The sequence below is a fragment of the Aquarana catesbeiana genome, linkage group LG01, assembly GCF_042186555.1.
Source record: "Aquarana catesbeiana isolate 2022-GZ linkage group LG01, ASM4218655v1, whole genome shotgun sequence".
Lineage (NCBI taxonomy): Eukaryota > Metazoa > Chordata > Amphibia > Anura > Ranidae > Aquarana > Aquarana catesbeiana.
In genome coordinates this window covers 97,079,374-97,101,374 of record NC_133324.1, presented here as the reverse complement: position 1 = coordinate 97,101,374, position 22,001 = coordinate 97,079,374, and the positions used below count along the sequence as shown (strand labels likewise).

Here is a 22,001-nt window from a genome sequence, read left to right as displayed (position 1 = left end):
ATCACCGACATCCATATATAGTATATGCACAGTTGCAACCCCTTCCCTTATGCGAGCCAACTACTGGGGTGATGTATATAAAAATCAAAGGGGAAAAAGAAGATCCTTAGTGGTGGTTTCATACAAGGAAAAGAAGGACAAAAAGCCTATGCAAATATAAACACAGCAATGGACAAGGAATCACCATGTATAAAACAAAGAGTTCACAGTGCTGGCTGTCTAATATATACGGTCAGTAGAAAGTGTCACTAAATTACTCACCAGTAGGAGGATGAAAAGGGCACCCACCCTGTTGATGGCGTGAGGTGGCAGATAGAGCTCAGCAGTGCTGCTTAAATACCCCCCATGAATCACATGGACCCACACCGAGAAATGGCATGTATCAAAATGCTGGGCTGGCGTGCGTTCCACGCTGGACCCCGGGAGCACGGCGCGGGGCACAGCACATGCCGATCACCGGGTCCCGGGCAATGATTGACCGTGGCAATCGGTGATCAGCTCTGAGCTTCAACGAACACAACAGAACTGTGTTCCATGACAAGGGATATTGTTGTTTGTTCATTCCCTAGGGAGCAGCAGGGAATGAGAACAATTAGATCCCCAGTAAAAGCAGCACACAGTACACACATAAACACTGGTTAGGCACATATTTAACCCCTTGATCGTCCTGGATGTTAACCCCTTCCTGCCTAGTGTCAGTGATGTTTCCCCCAGTGTCAGTTAGTTTTTAGATTTCCCACCGCACTATCGCAGTTCCATTATAAGTTACTGATCACTGCCCTTACTAGTATAAAAAAAATAAAAATTACAGTATATATCCCATAGTTTGTAGGCACTATAACCTTCACACAAATCAATCAATATACACTTATTGGGATTTTTTTTTTTTACCAAAGACATGTAGCAGAATACATGTTGGCCAATATTTATTAAGAGATTTGTTTTTGTTTACATATTTTTTATGGGATGTTTTATAGCAGAAAGCAAAACATATTGTTTGCTTTTTTTTTTCATAATTTTCGGTCTTTTTTAGTTTATATAATAAAAAAAACAAAGGTGATCAAACAGCACCAAAAGAAATTATTTGTGGGGAAAAATTATATAAATCTCATTTGGTGATGCAAATTCCACAATTGTCAGTTAAAGTAACGCAGTGCCGCATAGCAAAAAATGGCCTGGCCATGAAGTGGGGTAAAACCCTCTGCAGCTAAAGTGGTTAAAAAATAACTTTGGCTCCACTTTACAGTAATTTGGAATGTACCTTTTAATCTAAAACCGTTAAAAAAAAAAAATAATAATAATAATCATATCTCACTTTCTTTTTTTTGGCCTCTTCCCTGATTCTATTCAACATGATGTAACCAGTCTCTGTGTGCAGCATGTTAGGAAATATGTATGAACACCCAGTGCGCCCTCTAGAGGCCAAATTTGCAGCACTTCTATACTGCATAACCTATCCCAATATAAATCACACTGGTAATGTATTTGTACTGCAGGCTACCAACCTTTACATTAGGATCAACAACAGTCATTTTCTAGCGTTGGATCGTTTCTGCATTTTGTTTTCTAAAACGACTCTAATCTCTTATTCATTTATTTCCCCAGAGGTCTTCAAACACATGGGAATTGAAAATGCTTTATACAGATTTAGGCCTGATTCACACTTGTGCAGGTTGCAGTTTGCATATTGCTGGTGCATTTTACATTTTTCAATACACATCTTTAAACCATTGAAGTCTATGGAACCAAAAACCAGAAAAAAGAAACCCTGGCCCTTTCCATAAAATGCACAAATGTGAACTACATCCATAGGAAACCATTTTAAATGGACTGTGGTGTGTTTCTGCAAAACTGAAAACGCACTAAAAAATGCAAAGGTTTGAACCAGGCCTCACACAGCTCTGTCACACAGCACAACCAGGTGGATGACACTAGTTACTGTTACAGTTATAATGTAGAAAGGATACAGCTATGTCATCTCTCCACCCCAAAAGCTGCTGAATTAAAAGTGGGGACCAGCTAGGGTTGCCACCTTTTCTGCAAGCCAATCCCAAACATTCTTGTACTCATAAAATATGCTTAGAATGCTGAGCCACAAGTAAGACTCTCACAGACATGTAAAAACCTCAGCACAATACTAAACAAAAAATTAGAATAAAACTCTTCCAATACATATGATTTGTGGACTGAATGAAAAAACTGATTCCGCTATCCACGCAAGTTAGGTGGATGGAGGTATTCACTCCCTCCTTTGGGGGAGGGGGCAGAGAATCTGGTCATTTCTGATTAGTGCACTGTGTGGTGAATCAACAGATCGCCCGACTCTGTGGAGGGGGCAGAGATCCCGCTGACTGGGGGGGGGGGGGGGGGTAATAGAGTGTTCCTCCTGCCTGGGACAGTTAGCCACACAGTTCAATGTGAAAAAATGTGTACGGGGTTTCATGCAGTCTGAAACCTGGACACATGGTTCAAAACCTGGACTGTCCGGGTGAATCCTGGACAAGTGGCAACCCTAGGACCAGCAGAGGACTGATTAGGTCATCCCGATGCTCATTCGGCTCTTTATATTTGGCATGAAAAAATACTTGTTACTGCATTATGTGCATTACATAGTTAGGTTTAAAAGAGACACAAGTCCATCTAGTTCAACCAATAAACCAGTGTTGGTGCACTGTGGTGCCATTCATTCATTGTGTTGTACTTTTTAAGGCAAAAATACAATATATTCCTATTTATACCCTTCCTAACACTTAGGTAACCCTAATCAGTCCAAATTCATTTCTTCAAAATACAAACAAGTGGCCACTGCCCCCACCTATAACTGGTCTATTGAAGCAAGGAGCACTGGAAGGGCAACATATGCCAAACAAATACAAAGAGATTTCCAAGCTCAAACTTACCAACCAGCCAGCGACCAACTGAATTGTCCTGTCTAACAACATGCATTAAAAACAGGGGTTTAGTCTGCACACATTTGCAAATACATGCAGAAACTACAGGCCCCATCAAGACACCCTGTTTTTTGTAATACCTGACCCTGGCTTCTGAGTGTCCTCACTTATCCATAAAAATGCATGTGCTCCCATTGTGGAGACCCAGAAGTCAGGGTCAGGGACTACAGAAAACAGAGTGCCTTGACAGGGCCTGTAGCTTACGCATGTATTTGCAAATGTTGAGACTAAACCCCTGGTCTAAATGCATATTGTCAGACAGGTATATGTGGTTGGTCGCTGACTGGTTGGTAAGTTTGAGCTTGAAAACCTCCTAGTATTTGTTTGACAAATTAATTTCTTTCACTACTTAGCTATTATTTTTCTGCTGATATTTCTTCTTATTATTTGTAAATTGTATTATTTGTATATGTATTTATATTTACATTTTATTATATATATATATATATATATATATATATATTTTTTTTTTTTTTAAATGTCTATTTAATATATTTACCATTAATTTTTTTTTTCTTGTTTTCGTTTATTGTGTTTGTTACTTTTTTGTTACTAAAGAAAAAAAAAGCTCACACATCTCATTTAAAGTCTCAAGCCTTCTTTTTCTTATTAAATAATAGGGATGGAGGCGTATGCTCGTTTTACCATATGCCTCATTCAACGTCCCAAGTCCCAAAGCAACGTCTCTTTTTATATATATATTTATATATAAGCTATATAAAAGCTACGCTTTGTACCAGAAACTAAATGGGACAAATTTTAAATTAGAATGTATCATTTTGTTATCATCTATATACTCATAAGACTTTTTCACTTATAAATTGCATTTAAAACATATATTCAAAAAAAAATTACAAAGGGAAGCCTCGTTTGTCAAAAAAAATCAAAGAATAAAAAAATCTTCCAATGGTGACCCCTGTCTAAAACTTTGGGGAAATTTCCTGGTCTACAGGACAGAAAGTGAAGGAAAGTCTCCCCAATGGGACACTGGGGACATTTTCCTTCACTTCCTTGACTTGGAAAGCTTTTCCTTAACTTCCTGTCCTGTAGACACGACAGGAGGCAAAGCGCAAATCTCCTCAATGGGACACAGATGACACAATGTATTAAAAGGAAAAAAATAAAGCCAGGCCTTTTAACTCCTCCACTGTCTATTCAAAAATAGAAAAATGTTTAGAATTTAGATATACTTTGAAGAACTCCTGGAATGAGATTAGTTGATCTTCAGCTTTAGTTTCAGTTTAAAGCGCTAGTAAACTGCTGAAACCTGAAAGGCAATGTCATAATGTGCTAGCGTGCATCGCATGTGAGCCGTCGTTTACGGCACAGGACTCTGAAGGAACGGCACAGGTATGCCGTTCCTTTAGAGCGCATGTGCCGGTGATGTCACCGGATGTATCTACAGTAAATATCTCCTAAATCAGGGGTAGGCAACCTCGGCACTCCAGCTGTGGTGAAGCGACAAATGCCATCATGCCTCTTCCTCTAGGAGACATGCCTGTGATTGTCAGTTGACTTGTAGTTTCACCACAGCTGGAGGGCCGAGGATGCCTACCCCTGTCCTAAATGGTGCATGTTTAGGAGATATTTACTGTACCTATACAGGTGCATCTCATAACATTAGAATATCATCAAAAAGTTAATTTATGTCAGTAACTAGTGCTCTAGAATTTCCTGGTAGAGGGCTGTGCTGACTTTGGACTTGATAAAACACAGTGGACCAACACCAGCAGATAACATGGCTCCCCAAATCATCACTGACTGTGGAAACTTCATACTGGACCTCATGCAACTTGGATTCTGTGCCTCTCCACTCTTCCTCCAGACTCTGGGACCTTGATTTTCAAATGAAACGTCTCACACCTGGAAATCTGGAACTAAAAAGCATCGGTCTGAGCAGCAATCAGCCATTCCTAGGCAGCTTTGCATTCTATCAATCAATCCAAAGCTTACTCTGATTGGCTGAGTCAGAGAAGCAGACCGATGATGTCACAATCTCTGACTTGAGTTGTGGGTTTATCACTCTCCCTGGCTGCCCACCCAAAAACAAAAATATAGACACTCAGAGTTGTACACAAGCAGTTGCAAAAATGAAACGCATTCGGACCACCATCCATTCAAGTGAATAGGACCACACTGCATGCAGCTGCACCACAGTTGAATGTCAGAATCATTTGTGCAAGCTGAAAGATTTTATGTCTTTGATTTCATTAATTTATGTTTTATTATTTCCATCTAGTGGCCAAAATGTGGTACAGATTTCCAAAGTACCTCAACAAGAAAAAATACCATATTTTGGCAACTGGATGGAGCTGATGATTCAGAAGTTATTCTATTCAAAAATATATGGTTAAATTTGGTTCAGCGTGCACAAATGTTTCTTACATTCCTACAACAAATGCTTTATAAATAGCCCCCGTGCATTTCTCTTTTGAAAGGGAACGTGCATGCTCTAAGCTCGACGAGGACCCCAGCCACACTACACATGCCTGTCCTAAGCAAGGCACACAAGCAGGAAGGTGGTATTTGAAGGTGGTATTTGATCACCTCTACGGTTTTTATTTTTTGCGCTATAAACAAAAAAAAAGCAACAATTTTGCAAAACGCAATATTGTTTACATTTTGCTATAATAAATATCCCCCAAAAATATATAAAAAAAACTATTTTTTTCTTCAGTTTACGCCGATATATACTCTTCTACATATTTTTGGTAAAAAAAAAAAAAAAAAATTTCAATAAGCGTATATTGATTGGTTTACGCAAAACTTATAGCGTCTACAAAATAAGGAATAGTTTTATGGCATTTTTATTATTTTTTTTTTTGGCTGTGATTTTTATCAGGACGGCGGCATTATGGTGGACACATCAGACAATTTTGACACATTTTTGGGACCATTGGCATTTATACAGTGATCAGTGCTATAAAAATGCATTGATTACAGTAAAAATGTCGCTGGCAGGGAAGGGGTTAACACTAGGGGGCAATCAAGGGGTTGTGTTCCCTAGTGTGTGTTCTAACTGAAGGGGGGATGGGGACTGTGTAGGGAAGATGACAGATCGCTGTTCATACTCTGTATGAACACACGATCTGTCTGTTCTCCCCTCAGAGAACCGGAAACTGTGTGTTTACACACACAGATCCCAGTTCTTGGTGTGCCCCGAGCGATCACGGGAGCCCGGCGGTGATCGCGACCGTCGGGCACTCGCATCGGCTCCAGGGGTAAGCGAGCCCCTAGCCAAATCAGGAAGCGACGTAGCATTCTCGATTTGCGCAGCCGAGCCATGTTGCCGCAGTGCAACTGCGGCGGCTGGTCGGCAAGCGGTTAAAGGGGTTGTAAACTCTCTTTTTAAAAAAAATAAAATAAACAAAAAATAATACATACATGTTATACTTACCTGCTCTGTGCAATCATTTTGCACAGAGCAGCCCCGACCTTCCTTTTCTTGGGTGCCTCGTTGATGCCCCAGGCCCCTCCTCTTCATCGGGTGCCCCCACAGAAAGCCGCTTTCAATGCGGGCAACTGTGTGGGCTTGCTTCTGAGTCCCACTGCTGCGTTCATTGACAGACAGTGAGTCTTGGCCCTACACCCCTACTCCCATGTCACTGTATTTGATTGATAGGAGGAGCCAATGGCTCCCGCTGCTATCAATCTGTCCAATGAGAAAAGCGACAGCTGCTGGAGCCGCTGCACTCGTGCACATCGCTGGATCAGATCAAGCTCGGGTAAGAAAAGGGGAAGGGGGGATGCATTAAGGTGAAAAACCTTGAGTCTTTACAACCACTTTAATTGAACAAGCTGAAGTTAGAAGTTGATTGGCTACCATGCACAGCTGCACCAGATTTTTCACTATCCACTTTTAGTGAATCTCCCCCATTGGGTATTTATTTACTCAGCGCAACCTCATATTTTATATTTTATCAAAAATTTGGGTAATATATTTTAGTTGTCAACGTTAACATAAATGTGTGCTTGATAAACCATTGCATTGTGTTAATATCATGTGACATGAAAATTTAGCGCTATCATCATTTCACCCTACAAGGTCCCTGCTTTCCGAAAATATATAATGTTGAGGGTTTTAGCAAATCTGCAGGTCTAAAAAGGTTTTAAAGTGCAAGCTCACCTTTACAGAAAAATCTGTAAGGTGAACTCGCACAGGACCCCCTTCCTCACCCCCCCCCCCCGGTCCCGCTGACCTGGAGCATTGCAATCTCCCGTTCTGTGCCCTGGTATATCCGCATCAGGAGCACAGGGCTTAGAAATCCCCTCGGCTGAATGTCCAAAACGTACTTTGTTAGGAGGGACATTTCAGAGCATTCTAATCGGTCAGCGCCGTCACATAGGCGGCACCAACCAATCAGGAGCCGCATAGCCCATCCTGTCAGCTGGAAAGAAGACGCGTGGCTCCCGAGGGGGATTTCTAAGCCCTGGGCTTCTGACGCGGATATACCGGGGCTCAGAACGGGAGATTGCCACGGTCCAGGTCAGCGGGACCAGGGGGAGGGGGTCCTATGTAAAGTTCACCTTACAGATTTTTCTGTAAAGGTGAACTTACCCTTTAAAGAATTCCAGGCATTGGCATGTTACACAACCAATTTGCACAGATGGCACATTATGCTGTGTATGGGGGAATTAAATAGGTGTTTTTTTTTTAAATAACTTTTTTACTTTGCCTTGTTGGGACTTTGGCACTCTATGCAGTACAGGACCTGGCTGGACTTTTTACAGTTCCTAGGCTTTTTCACTTACCTGATCCCCGCTGCAGGATTCTACTGATATCAGACAGATCCAACTTTCACCCATCACAGCGGGCTGTATTAAAAAGGGACCTGGTCCTTGAAGGTTTTTTTTTAATCGGGGTTCCACTCCCTTGGACCTGTATAGCATCCCGCCAGGAAAACTTTATGGTAATGTGAGCATAACCAAAGCACTGGGTCCCGGGGTCCAGCCCTGCAAGGAGAGGCATTACAGACAAAACCTCGTTCTTCTTTATACGAGGCCCGGGTACCATCCACTTTGGCCTCAGTGGCACTTTGGATGGATCTGGTCTGTAGAAGCTGTTTTTTAATCTGAAAGGATCTTTCCAGCGGAGCTCCTTAGAGCGTGACCAACACCTTAGACCTAAAACTGAGGTACTCCCGGTAATGGGAGGGGCTATATAGGGAGTGAACTTCCTGTCTTGGGTGTGCCAGTGTCCATCACCTGAAGGTGCCCTATATAGTTATTACTACGGCTCTGTGTCCCGTGATGTACGATAAAGAAAAGGGAGGGAGAGGGATAACTATAGAATACCGGTGAAGGAAAGGCGTTTTGGACCTGTGGGGCAAAAGTGACACTTAAATTGATGGTGATATTATTAGTAATGAATGAAAGGTGGAAGGAGGGGACTAATGGCCCTTTCACACTGGGCAGTTTTTCATGCGCTTTTGTTCAGATGTGAAGAGTTCCATTTAAAAAGGGATTACATTTTAATTCTGTTTTTTTTTTTTTTAACTGAAAAAAAAACTGATGAGTGTGAAAGCAGAGTTACTGTCCGATAAATCAGAAACAATTGTATACCGACAGGGAGAAAGATGTGTGTTGGAGGGGGAAAATGCTTCATATCCAACGGTGCTCTCTGCAATCCATCAGCAGGCAGGTCTAGAGAAACAGGAGGTTGGCAGTGACATGTCTCTGCGACTGTGCTATAAAATACAATGCAGAATGAACCTTTGAATATTATAGTGCTATTGGGAAGATATGCTGCAGTCGACCTCTTTCTTGGAGTTGGCCTACTGATGGATTACAGGAGGACACCTGAGTATATTATACTGCAGACAGGTAGACATGCTGCTTCGGCTCTGCCTGTCGGTGGCAGCGAAGGAGTTTAGCAATCTCTGTGTAATACAGTGGTGCCCTCATGCTGCACTAATGGGATAGATAGGAAGCCACAGCCAGGTAAGAGGGAGACTGCGGCCTGGTGATTAAAAACCACTTGACAGTGTACAGTACACATCTGATAAAAGCATCACAATATAATCAGAGTGAAGTGTATCACATTGTAACATTAATCTGACCAGTCACTTCAGAATAGTGCCACCTTAAAGCAGCGGTAAAGCTTTATTAACCACTTCAGCCCCAGAAGATTTGGCTGCTCAATGACCGGACCATTTTTTTTGCGATTCAGCACTGAAAATAAATTAATTAACTGACAATAGCACAGTCGTGCAACCCTGTACCCAAACAAAATTGGTGGTATTTGATCACCTCTGCAGCACCTTTGCTCTATAAACAAAAGAAAAGCGATAATTTTTTTTTTTTCAAAAACACAATATCTTTTACTTTTTGCTATAATAAATATCCCACATTTTTTATTACCAAAAATATCGCAATAAGCATAGATTGGTTTGCGCAAAAGTTATAGCGTCTACAAAATAGGGGATAGATTTAAGACATTTTTAATTTTGCTTTTATTTTTTTACTAGTAATGGCGGCGATCTGCGATTTTTATCATGACTGCGACATTGTGGCGGACACTTGACACATTTTTGGGACGATTGACAATTATACAGCGATCAGTGCTATAAAATTGCACTGATTACTGTATAAATGTCACTGACAGGGAAGGGGTTAACACCAGGGAGCGATCAAGGGGTTAACTGTGTTCCCTGACTGTGTTCTAACTGTAGGGGGTGGGGACTGACTATAGGAGATGACAGATTGTGAGTTCCTAATGGCTAGGAACCACAATCTGCATCTCCTCTCATAACAGAAAAGGGATTTGTGTGTTTACACACACACACACGTCCCTGTTCTGCCTCTTATGCCTGCGATCACTCGTGGCCGGTGGTCATCGCGACCGCCAGTCACGAGCATCGGCACCCTCTCCTGCTATCCCGCTTAAAGGCCGACGTACAGCTACGATGGCTCGCAGGAATGCGCCAACCTGCCGCCGTATGACGGCGGCTGGTCGGCAAGTGGTTGAAGAAATAGGTGCTCCCCTGCAGGTTAACGCCAGTAAGCGCTGCACACTAGCACTTTATGACAGACTTTATCTTTTAAAACGAAGCCCTCAAGTGCCACGCTGACACTTTTATCCTTGCCCGGTTTTCCTTTGGGGTCTGCACACTCCAGCGGTTTGATTAGGTCAAGCCATGGATGATGTCACCCATGCAAATCATGATTGTGGCATGGTGCTCTGAATTGACGGCACGTTTAATGTGCCTTCAATGCAGAACGCAATGTGTATGTGCCAGTGACATCACCGGCTGCGGAAACTGTGAAAATCTACTAAAAAGAGGGCAAGTTTAGGAAATAGTCACTGTACCTACAGGTAAGCCTTATAAATTTACCTGTAGGTACAAGTGAGTTTACTAACACTTTACCCCTTTCGTAACCAGAGGTCAATAATGCCTAGATGCCAGCATTATATATAGCAGCATTAGCATGTGTCTGTTAACGATAATGCTATGACTAGTTTGCATATCCCCAAATTTAAAAATATTTTAAAGGACACTACGACTACATTGACACTTTCACATAGCGGGAACAAGCGCTCCTGCTTGTGATTTGAATTGAGCGATTTGCATGCAATTGTGTGTGTCGCATAGGCACCAGCTTATTCACTTGAATAGGCTTCCCTCTGCACCTTCTTGCCTGAAACGAAGCTCCTGCCCATGTATGTTGCTCACCCAGAGTGGTCAAATGCCTGTAACAGCTAGCACCATTTCAGGACATGGGGTAAACAAAAGGTTTATTTTAAATTAACCCAAAAAGCAGGAGTACTAAAAAAAAAATGGCAGCTTAGTCCAAAAGGTAAAAAAAGCCAAAGCAACTGGCAGAACTGTGGGTTATTTAAGCTTACAGAAGAAAGTATACAATGGGGTACATTTACTAAAGGCAAATAGACTGTACACTTTAGAAATGCAGCTGCTTCAAAGCCAAGTAAACAAGAGGAAGCTCCGATGACTCCCATCATCCAATCATGTGCAAGCAAAAATGCTTTTTTTTTGTTTTGTTTTTCTTGCACGTGAGTGGGTATTCTTTGCAAAGTGAAGCTTTACCTCATTTACCAAGCTCTGGAGCAACTGCACTTGCAAAGTGCACAGTATACCTTTACAAAGTGTACCTTTAATAAATCAACCCCACTGAATGTAACCATAGGATTAGATCATTTGGGTATCATTCCAAAAAACAATAGACAACACTGCGTTTAGAAACAAAGCCGCTGACACTTTATTCGAACAATAATTGTTAAGTACATTCAGAGATCTGTAAATATATACATATTATATAACTGCTATTCTGGACGATTCTGAAAGAAGACAACAAGCTGCCTAAAAACGTCCTCATTAAACCCTTTAATGTCCCCATCTTCCACAGCCTCATAGAGAGGAGCGCTCTGTGTTCCCCAACAAATGTTCTTGCGGTTGGGATCCTTATCAGAGTCCACTGCCAGTGCGATTGTATTGAGCTGGTAGCAAAAAAATGAAAAATACTTCCCATCGGAAATAACTGCTTGCGAGACGAATGGTCGTGTCACATCTGCCTGACTCCAGAAACCTGCAAATCAAAAAAACAACACGGCTTAACCTAAAAGCATCAAAGAATCATTTTTATTGCAAGTAAAGAGTGCAATTTAGGAAGCAACATACTCACCCCTGGCTCTAGAGATCATCAGACACTGGGGGGGGGGGATAATTTACTAAAACTGGGAGAGTGCAAAATATGGTGCAGCTCTGCATAGAAACCAATCTGCTTCCAGTTTTTTTTCTTTTTAATTGAACGCGCTGAAGTTAGAAGTTGATTGGTTACCATTCACAGCTGCACCCAGGGCCCAGGACAAGGAGTGGAGTGGCGCCACAAGGAGATTGGGGGTGGGGCGGTTGGGGGCAGGGGGTAAGTATTGTTCTAGAGGGGAGGAGTGCCAAGTGTGGTGATTTAGAGGGATTTGTGCTAAAGGGGGCATTTCAGCAGGGGGGGGGATTTAAGCTTAGTAGGTAAGCATGCAGGATTCGTGCTCAGTGTTTTGTTATGCTGACACATAATGCTCATACATGTTTGCCCTGGGCTCTAGATGACCTTGTCCCAGCACTGGCTCCAACACATTTTGAACTCTCCGGTTTTAGCACCTGGACCCTGTTGTAGCATGCAAATCCCTTTGTAGCATTCTGCACAGAAACACTAGGACCTTGTACATACCGAAAAATGATCCAAGCAGCTATACAGCCGCCCAATCACTTTACAGGGCTTGGAAGGAGGCCATCCCCATGCTCTCCTGTTCAACTGAGCGCCCTTTTACATTGAGCCGCGGGCCCCGTTAGCGGTAAAGCAGCGCTAGTTTTAGTGGCGTTATTCGCCCGCTTTTAACCCCTGCTAGCAGCCGAAGAAAGGGTTAAATGTGCCCAAAAAGCACCGCTGCTGAAGCGCTTTGGCAGCGGTGCCCATTCATTTCAATGGGCAGGGGCAGTGGAGGAGCGGTATATACACCGCTCCAAAGACGCTGCTTGCAGGACTTTTTTTTTTTTTTTATTGTCCTGCCAGCGCAGTGCTCCAGTGTGAAAGCACTCGGGCTCTCACACTGGGGAGGCATAGGGAGATGTTTTTCAGGCACTTTTTTTAGGGCTATAGCGCCTGAAAAACGCCTCCAGTGCGAAAGGGGTCTGAGAGGCCCAGGACCACTGCAAGCGATCAGACTGGCTGCCCACAGAAGAGGAGGAACATCTGTTCCCTCTCTTCTGTGGCAAATGAAGATGGAAGCAACGAGAATTTCATCACTTCCAGTTTCAGAGCTAGGTTTGATTGGCTGCCTTGGAGTGCCTAGGTAGGATCAGGTGTATACTAGACCCCTAGGTCCTAGGTACAGTGTTGCACGACCACGCAATTGTCAAAGTGTGACAGCGATGAAAGCTTAAAATTGGCCTGGGCAGGAAGGTGGTAAAAGTGCCCAGTTGGCAAGTGGTTAAAGGATAAGTTCACGTTTGGGAACATGTTACACATTCCACCCATTTTTAGGGTGTAACATGTTCCCATTGATGCAGCCTCTTCCCGCTGCTCTCTCTACCTATCATCACAGCAGTATGGGGGAAAAGCTCCCTGTACCAGCTGTCACTTTTTGTAAACAGTGTGGCTCGGCCAACATCATTCATACACAGAGCTCTGTGTATGACTGAACTACAAGTCCCAACATCCTTTGTGGCTGTCAGCTTGTAGTTTTCAATGAACTACCAAGATGCTGTCATAGTTCATTCATTCTTCCTGTCAGAATGTAAATGGGCTTCCTCGCACAAGGTACGGGTAAGCTGAAACACCGACAGGTCTGCAGGAGACCTGCATGGCACCAGTGATTTGCTAAATGCTGGTGCAATGCTCTACAAGCCCCTGCAAAACAAAAACAAACACTTTTTCTTCCTGGAAAAAAAAAAAAAAAAAAAAAAAGCTTTTTTTTCTTTAACCAAGGACCAAGCTTATTTTTTACACTTGGTGTTTACAAGTTAAAATCATTTTTTTTTGCTAGAAAATTACTTAGAACCACCAAAACATTATATATATATATTTTCAGACACCTCCGAGAATAAAATTATAATACTACAGGATTTATATAGCGCCAACAGTTTGCGCAGCGCTTTACTACATGAGGGCAGACAGTACAGTTACAATACAATTCAATTACGGGAGGAATCAGAGGGCCCTGCTCGTTAGAGCTTACAATCTAGAATGGCGGTCGCATTACTTTATGTCACACCATATTTGCGCAGCGGTCTTACAAACGCAACTTTTTGGGAAAAAATACACCTTTTTTAATTACAAAATAAGAAAACATTAAAAGTTAGCCCAATTTTTTTTTTTTTTTATATTGTGAAAGATGTTACGCCGAGTACCATAAATTGATACCCAACATGTCATGCTTCAAAATTGCCCCCTCTCCCTTTAAAAAAATAAAAATTTTGGATCACTTTTATTCCTATTACAAGGAATGTAAACATTCCTTGTAATAGAATAAAAGCATGACAGATCCTCTTTAATGTGAGACCTGGGATCAAAAAGACCTCAGATCTCATATCTACGCTTAAAAGCAGTATTAAAAAAAAAAAAAAAAAAAAAAAAAAAAAAAATTGTCCCTTTAAGGCCGTTGGGCGGAAGTGACGTTTGATGTCGTTCCTGTCATCCAATGGCAGAGTCGAGTGGGTGGCCATCATTCCCTCGCTCAACTTCCTGACTCTCAGGTGAAAACATCGGATCGTCTCCGCCGCTACCGACAAATCCGGTAAGCAGCAGAAACAACCAGGACGCATCGGGAGGGGGGTGGGCACCTCTCCCGCCGCCGATAAAAAGTGATCTCGCGGTGACCCCGCCGCAGAGACCACTTTATCTTAAAGTGGACCGCCTGCCGTTGAAAAAAAAATACCAGGGTTATGGCAGCTATCTGCTGCCATAACAACAGTATATAACGTCAAAGTAGCGACATATATCCACGGTGGGCAGTCAGTAAGAGGTTAAATGTGAACTTATCCTTTAAAGGCATAGTGAAAGGTTCCTGCCTACACTTTTTTTTTCACCTGCACAAGATGTGCATTGATCATGGTGTCATTTATTGCCCATTGGTTGTCAGCAGTTTTGGTTTGTGTTGAAACATACGGTATGACACTGGACAGGTTAAATGTAGAATTCCTGCCTAACCTGTGAAGGAAAAAAAAAATTAAAAAAAAAAAAAAAAAAAAAAAAAAAAAAAAAAAAAGGTATACTTACCTATCTTTAGCCCACTCTGATCACATAATCCACAGCTCCAGCTCCCCCGTGTCAGTCAACAGCTGCTGCAGGGGAGAGAAGGGAGCACCAACAGCTGGGACATGAACAACGTCACTGCTCCTAGAATTCTCAGCCGTTGTCAATCGCTCTCATCTCCTCGGTCTGTGACCAGACTGGAGCAGATTAAAAACAGGTACGCACACTTCAATATGTTCACATGATGTGCAAATTCGACAAAAGGACAAAACTTAAAATAGTGTTACCTTGATACATAGCTTGTGCTCCAGTCCAAGCAAAGAGACTTGCTATAGCATTGGCACGCAGAAACACTTCAATCTGGTCTGCAAGATTCAACCTCTCCATCCGATTCCTCTGGAAACGATCGGGCACCAGGTGAACCTGTGTATGGCCAAAGCTACAGGGACTGTTTACTTTGGCACCTACGTGGAAGGTGGAAACTGATTAGGCCAAGATTCTCCATCAGGACAAATCAGAACAATCAGAACAATACAATGATGCAAAACATTGACAGCCTGCCATAGAACTTGAACAGGGGTATTGTAGGACTGTCACAGCCACACACGGCAGCTGAATTTGTTTACCGTTTAACGGTAAGCCATCAGCTTCTTCACATAAATGAGAATTTTTAGTAGAATATGTATCACTTCTAGATGCTGCGGCATATTGTCTCTTAAAGCGGATCTTCACTGCATCTCAGTGCCAATCCAAAAACACTATTTAATTCATTTTTAATACTTAAAGCAAACCCCCCTGTCCATCAATGTCTGTGCTTTTTTTTTGTTGAGAAATCACTTAGAACCCCCTGCTTTCCCTCTGTACACTCATCACAGGGGGGTGCTTTGTTAGCACTGCAGCCATGTATACAAATACCCTGCATTTTTTTTTTTTTTTTTAACAACTTGCCTACCATGTACTTTCACCCCCTTCCTGCCCAGGCCAATTTTCAGATTACAGCGCTGTTATACTTTGAATGAGAATTGCGCGGTCATACAACAGTGCCCATATGAAATTGTTATTTTTTTCACACAAATAGAGATTTCTTTTGGTGGCATTTAATCATCACTGGGTTTTTTATTTTTTGTTAAAGGAAAAAAGGCCAACATTTTTGAAAAAAAATAATTTTTTTCATTTGTTATAAAATTTTGCAAACAAATGTTCTCTCCTTCACTGATGTGTGTTGATGAGACTGCACTGATGATCATCATCATTGTAGATGTCCCCTTTCACACTAGCCAGTTACCGGCTCTCTCACGCTGTCACAGCGTTTGGAAAATAGGATTTTTATAACAGCTTACCTGTAAAATCCTTTTCTTTTGAAGTACATCACAGGACACAGAGCCATAGCAGTTACTATGTGGAGTTATAGTCCTACTTCAGGTGCTGGACACTGGCACACCCTAAACAGGAAGTTGCCTCCATATATAACCCCTTCCATAGCGGGAGCATTTCAGTTTTGTAGCAAAGCATCACATGTGTATACCAGAAAGAGGGGCGGGACCTATGTGTCCCGTGATGTACTTCAAAAGAAAAGGATTTTACAGGTAAGCTGTTATAAAAATCCTATTTTCTTTAATCGCACATCACGGGACACAGAGCCATAGGAATTACTATGTGGGATGTCCCAGAGCAATGCCAACTGAGGGCAGGGAGACACAACAAAAGTAGGGCACCATGAGATCAGAGGACTTATACTGCTGCCTGCAGTACATTGCGCCCAAAGGCGACATGCTCATGTCTTTTTACATTCACCTGATAGAATCTGGCAAATGTATGACTGAAGACCAAGTTGCGGCCTTGCAGATTTGAGCCATGGAGGCTTGGTGATGCACTGCCCAGGAAGCACTAACAGCCCTAGAAGAGTGCACTACCTTTGGTAAAAAGTTAGGAAGAGGACGCCATTAGAGGTCGACCGATATGGGTTTTTCTCTGGCTGATGCCGATGCCGATATTTAGAAATCTCGGTGGCCGATGGCCGATATGTGATGCCGATTTTTTTGGGCCGATATATTAGGCCGATTTTTTTTTTTTTTTCTTTTTTTTTTTTTTTTTCCTTCATCTCATAAAATTTAACAGTTAGACCCCTTTCACACTGGGGCGTTTTTCAGGCGCTTTTGGGCTAAAAATAGCGCCTGTAAAACGTCTTCCCTGCAGTCTCAGTGTGATATCCCGAGTGCTTTCACACTGAGGCGATGCGCTGGCAGGAGGTTAAAAAAAAAAGTCCTGCAAGCAGCATCTTTGGAGCGGTGTATACCACCACTCCTGCCCATTGAAATGAATGCGCACCGCTGCCAAAGCGCCTGCAAAGCGTTTCGGCAGCGGCGCTTCAGGGGCGCATTTAACCCTTTCCTCGGCTGCTAGCTGGGTTATAAGCTCCCCGCTAGCAACCGAATAGCGCCGCTAAAATGACGGTAAAGCGCCGCTAAAACTAGCAGCATTTTACCGTCAACGCATGCCCGCTGCAGTGTGAAAGCAACCTAAAGTGATACAGAAAATTTTTTACATTTAAACATTTATTAAACAAAACAAACCTCCAATCAGTTCACTTGTATGTAGAATTTAGATAAAAAAAAAACCTTTATCTTAAAAATACACAAAAACAACAGGTAATCAAAAAACTTTTGGACGAAAAAAAATGGGCTAACTTTACTGCTTAGTTTTTTTTGTAAATGTATTAGTGTATTTAAAAAAAAAAAAAAAAAAAATTGCGTTTGAAAGACCGCTGCGCAAATACCGTGTGACATAAAATATTGCAACAACCGCTATTTTATTCCCTAGGGTCTTTGCTAAAAAAAAATATATAATGTTTGGGGGTTCTAAGTGATTTTCCAGCAGAAAATACAGGATTTTTACTTGTAAGCAACGAGTGTCAGAAAAGATTTAGTCTTTAAATGGTTAAACTGAGAGCTTCTACACACGGAGTTCAGCTCATTCATAAGTGTAAACATTGTATCAATTCAGGTTCTTTTTATCAGATTTGGCAGGCTGCCCAGAGAGGGGGAGAAGGGGGGGCGTGGTCAAGATGGCGACCTAGAGGGACGTGAGGGACAAGAGCTCCGCACCTGATCGGCCACTTATCCGGCTTCTAGGGCTACACGGATACCCTGCTGGACCTCCTGAGCTGCCGCTGTTCACGGGCTCTCCTGTGAGGGAACCTGGGAGGTAGTGACATCGGCATCGGGCGAGCAGACGCCGCAGCCGGCGGGACCGCGTGGAGCGCCCTGGTGTGCAGGAGAGACAGGAGCTCCACGCTGCACAGACCTTACACTCCGGTTCTCTGTCCTGTGAGCATAGCCCGCCCTGGCTGCTCTGGATGGCGCCCCCCACACCTGATCCTTACGATATAGAGCCACCCTCCTTGCCTCACTGAACAGGGGGTCTGTCACAGGCTCGAGCGGGACACTCTCTGGGGCACACAGACGGCGGCATCCTGCCTTGTAAACCCCGCAGGCAGACACAAGTGCAGTGTCCTGGGGGGAAGTGAGAATCAGGAGCTACGTGATGTGCATCCAATACAATCAAACTCCCTGTGATACCAATACACCATGCTTTGCCTGTTACAAAAAAGCTGATATGTGCCACTGACTTATAGCCATCCTTCTTGTCCCACTGCACAGTGATTTCTCTGGGGAGCTAATCTGGGGCATAAAGAAAGCCACATCCGCCACTGCAGAAAGTTTATACGTGGAGCACCCTGATGTGAAGCGAGGGACAGAGGCTTCACATTGCACAGCTGCTTTAATTGGGCCCCTTGAGATACATATCCGCACTGTCCTGCCTGGGCATGCGTAAGAGGACCTCCGGTGCACAGAAGAAAAAGCAGTCGGCCCAAAAAACCCCACCGCCGGCCAGGGACACACGTGCAGCGGTGCGACTAAACATGGCGTCCCAAACGGAACACACAGAACCCTGTGCAGAAACGTCTCAACTAGCTACAGATCAATTCCAAGCACTAATGCAGGCGATAACAGGTTGCCAAACCACCCTTACCACGAAAATAGAACAGATGCAATCAGAAATGGGCCTCATAAGACGTGATATGGACAAATACCGTGATAGGCTGACGGAGGCTGAACGAAGGGTAGGAGACAATGAGGATGTCATCCGGGACCATAGTGCCTCAATCCGTACATTGCAAGTTAAGATGAAAACGCTGGAATCCCGGGCTGAAGACCAGGAAAACAGAAATCGCAGAAATAACCTGCGACTGGTGGGACTTCCGGAAGGAGTAGAGGGAAGAGATCCGGAGGCTTATACAGAGCATCTGCTCCGTACTCTTCTTCCACAAGCTCCATTCTCTACACATTTTGCGGTGGAGCGCGCCCATAGGATGCCGTCGGTCCGGGGCCCACCGGGAGCACCGCCACGAACCTTCATATTCCGCATGCTAAATTTTAGAGACCGTGATTTAATCCTTAGAGAAGCCAGAAGAGCTGGGGAACTGAGATCCGAAAACGCGAAGATTATGCTGTTCCCCGATTATTCGGTCGAGACGCAAAGACAACGTAGGACATTCGATCAAGTCAAAGCCCAAATGCGCACCAGGGGGCTCAAGTACAGCATGCTATTCCCAGCACGGCTTAGAGTGGTGGACGGAGAGACTACAAAATTCTTCACTTCCCCGGAGGAGGCGTCCAGATGGCTCGAGTCCTTACCACGCAGTCATTGATCTGTAACTCAGAGACCACCAAGAATACCTCTTTCCTATGCCCGAGATGTCTGGCGGTAAGAAAAGCAGTTTTTTGTTTTTGTAACCTCCTCTTTCACTGACTCCGGCAGACCACAGAGAGTGATGCATTTGTCCCCCCCCCCCCCTCCCCCTTTTTTTTTTTTTTTTTTTTTTTTTGGAGACCAGATCTAGATTGTGAACTGGATGCAATGTCGAGTGTTGTCATGATAGGCGACCGATACTCTGCTGAATGGTCTGGTGTTCGGGGTTGGGGGGGACCTGCCACCTTTGATTCACCTCCGACGTTTGACTTTTTTTTATTTTTGCCGTTGCTTCCCCCCCTTCCGTGGTCCCACCCCTGGATGCAGGATGTACTGAAATCCATACTCTCTATAATTATCACCCCCCCCCCTTTTTTTTTTTTTTTTTTTTTTTTTTTTTCCAGTGCTAAGGAGTGAGAAATGGATCTTGCATTTGAGCGGTTGGGGTGGGTGGGGGGCTGAGGTGGCTTCCCCGGGCCTTTTACAGTCAGAGTCATCTGATTAAACATGACATTGGTATCTCCACCAGAACTGTGATTCGCCTATGGAACTGCCGATCAGAAGGAGAGGTTAGGGGTGGAAAGCTTTCCCCCTTGGATTGGTCTTAATTGAGAAGCATAAGTGTTTAATATGTACTGTTTAACCCTGTTTATTTCTTACAGGTTGAGCGAATAGCTCGTGTAACTAAGATTGTACCCTTAGAGTGATCTAAGAGTGAGTTACTGTGTAGATGCTGAAGGGTTTCCTTGTTCCCTTATCATGTTTTTTCTTTTTTATCAGCCATGGCCTACAGGTAATGCGGGTAGTGGAGTCCCTACGCTCCATCGGGTCCTAGGTGTGTCGATTGGTACACACTCCCCCCATAGGAATTTTCTCCTACATTTAAGTTGTTTTTTTTTTTTTTTTTTGGTTGTTATGGGTACTCGAACACCCCTGGGTTCACTTAAAGGGGTGTGGGGTGGGATGGGAGGGAAGTTTGGTTTTATTTGTTTGTTTTGTTTCTTTTTTGTTCTTGGTTTTCTTACACTTACACGCTTGAATGCATTTAAATTCAAATGGTTCTATGACATCAGAGGTTTAGGTTATGCTAGTAAATCTCCTGTCCTACTACCTTCCTGCAAATTCCCTGCTTGCCCACTGATGGGGGTGGGGGGGGGTGAGGGGGGGTCTTTTGTAAGCCCCGGAGATATGTGGTCCCCCTTCCAAGTTATCTGTCCTACCGGGATATGGCTCCACTAAAGATCTTGTCCTGGAATGTCAGAGGTCTTAATCATAAAATCAAGCGCTCCCTAGTCTTTGATTACCTTAAAAAATATACTCCACATATCTGCATTCTCCAGGAGACACACTTGGTGGGAGGTAGAGTAATGGGACTGAAGAGGCTGTGGGTGGGACACCACTACCATGCTACGCACACTAGTTATGCCAGGGGAGTTAGTATCTTGGTCCACAGATCTCTCAATTTTGAACCCCTGGATGTACTTATAGATCCAGAAGGCAGATATGTGTTGTTACATGCTGTTATTGACACAGTAGCCGTGGTGGTGGTGGGTGTTTATCTGCCGCCTCCGGCGAATATCTCCCTCTTACAGAAAATAATTACCCTGATTGCCCAGTTTCCCACGGATAACGTGATCCTAACGGGGGATTTTAATATCCCTCCGAACCCCTCTCTAGATAAACTGTCCCCTGACCCCGCCACTGATTCAACGCTGTTCCGCTGGTCCCAGACAATGGGATTGGAGGACGTGTGGCGATGGAAACACCCATCGGATCGTATGTACACATGTCACTCCTCCTCCTATAATACATTATCCCGTATTGACCTTTTCTATGCCAGTTTACCCATGCTTCCCAAAATTATAGATATTGAGATACTCCCAAGGGGGATATCTGACCATTCCCCGCTGCTATGTACGCTGCAAACTGCTATCCCACAGGCAGATAGAATCTGGCGCCTGTCTCGGTTCTGGATTGAACATCCTACTATAGAAGTGGAGATGGTCAAAGAAATCAAACAATTCTGGTTATCTAATGCCAATTCCGCCACACCAGGGACTGTATGGGACACCTTTAAAGCCTACATTAGAGGTTGCTATATGTCATCCATAGCCAGGGAACGTAGAAACGACGCGATGTTATTGGAGGAAGCGGAGGCTAAGGCCCGAGAGTTAGAGACTAGGTTTGCCCTTACCTCTAACCCAATTATAGCACAGGATATGAAGGTGGCCTATCGGGAGGTTATGCTACTCAGAGTGGCCAAGGCAAATAAACGCCAATTGGCCCAGACAGAGAGGATATTCGAACAAGGGGACAAAACAGGCAGGCTCCTAGCCTGGCTGGCCAGGGAACAATCCTCGATCTCCACCATAGCCCGTATTCGGAAGAGTGACGGGACTCTAGTATCAGACCCGGTAAATATTAATGCTTGCTTTGCTGACTACTACTCGACTCTGTACTCATCTAAGACACAATATTCTCCTGACGAGCTCTCAGACTTTTTAGACAGGGTAACACTTCCGGTCCTTACAGACGCAGCGAGGGAAAGCTTAGATGCCCCAATAGCTTTGGAGGAGGTTCAGCAGGCCTTGG

The 22,001-nt window shown here is 43.6% G+C and overlaps 1 protein-coding gene across 1 annotated transcript in view; it reads right to left on the bottom strand.

Moving 5' to 3' along the window:
• Positions 1 to 11,144: 11,144 nt before the first annotated feature.
• Positions 11,145 to 22,001, bottom strand: part of MRPS30 (mitochondrial ribosomal protein S30) — a 37,635-nt gene continuing 26,778 nt past the window's right edge. Inside the window, exons 4-5 of the mRNA XM_073622142.1 lie at positions 14,945 to 15,121; positions 11,145 to 11,495 (exon numbers count right to left, since the gene is read on the bottom strand). Coding sequence (XP_073478243.1) covers positions 11,233 to 11,495; positions 14,945 to 15,121 — 440 coding nt within the window. The 3' untranslated portion in view covers positions 11,145 to 11,232. The remainder of the gene's footprint in view (positions 11,496 to 14,944; positions 15,122 to 22,001) is intronic.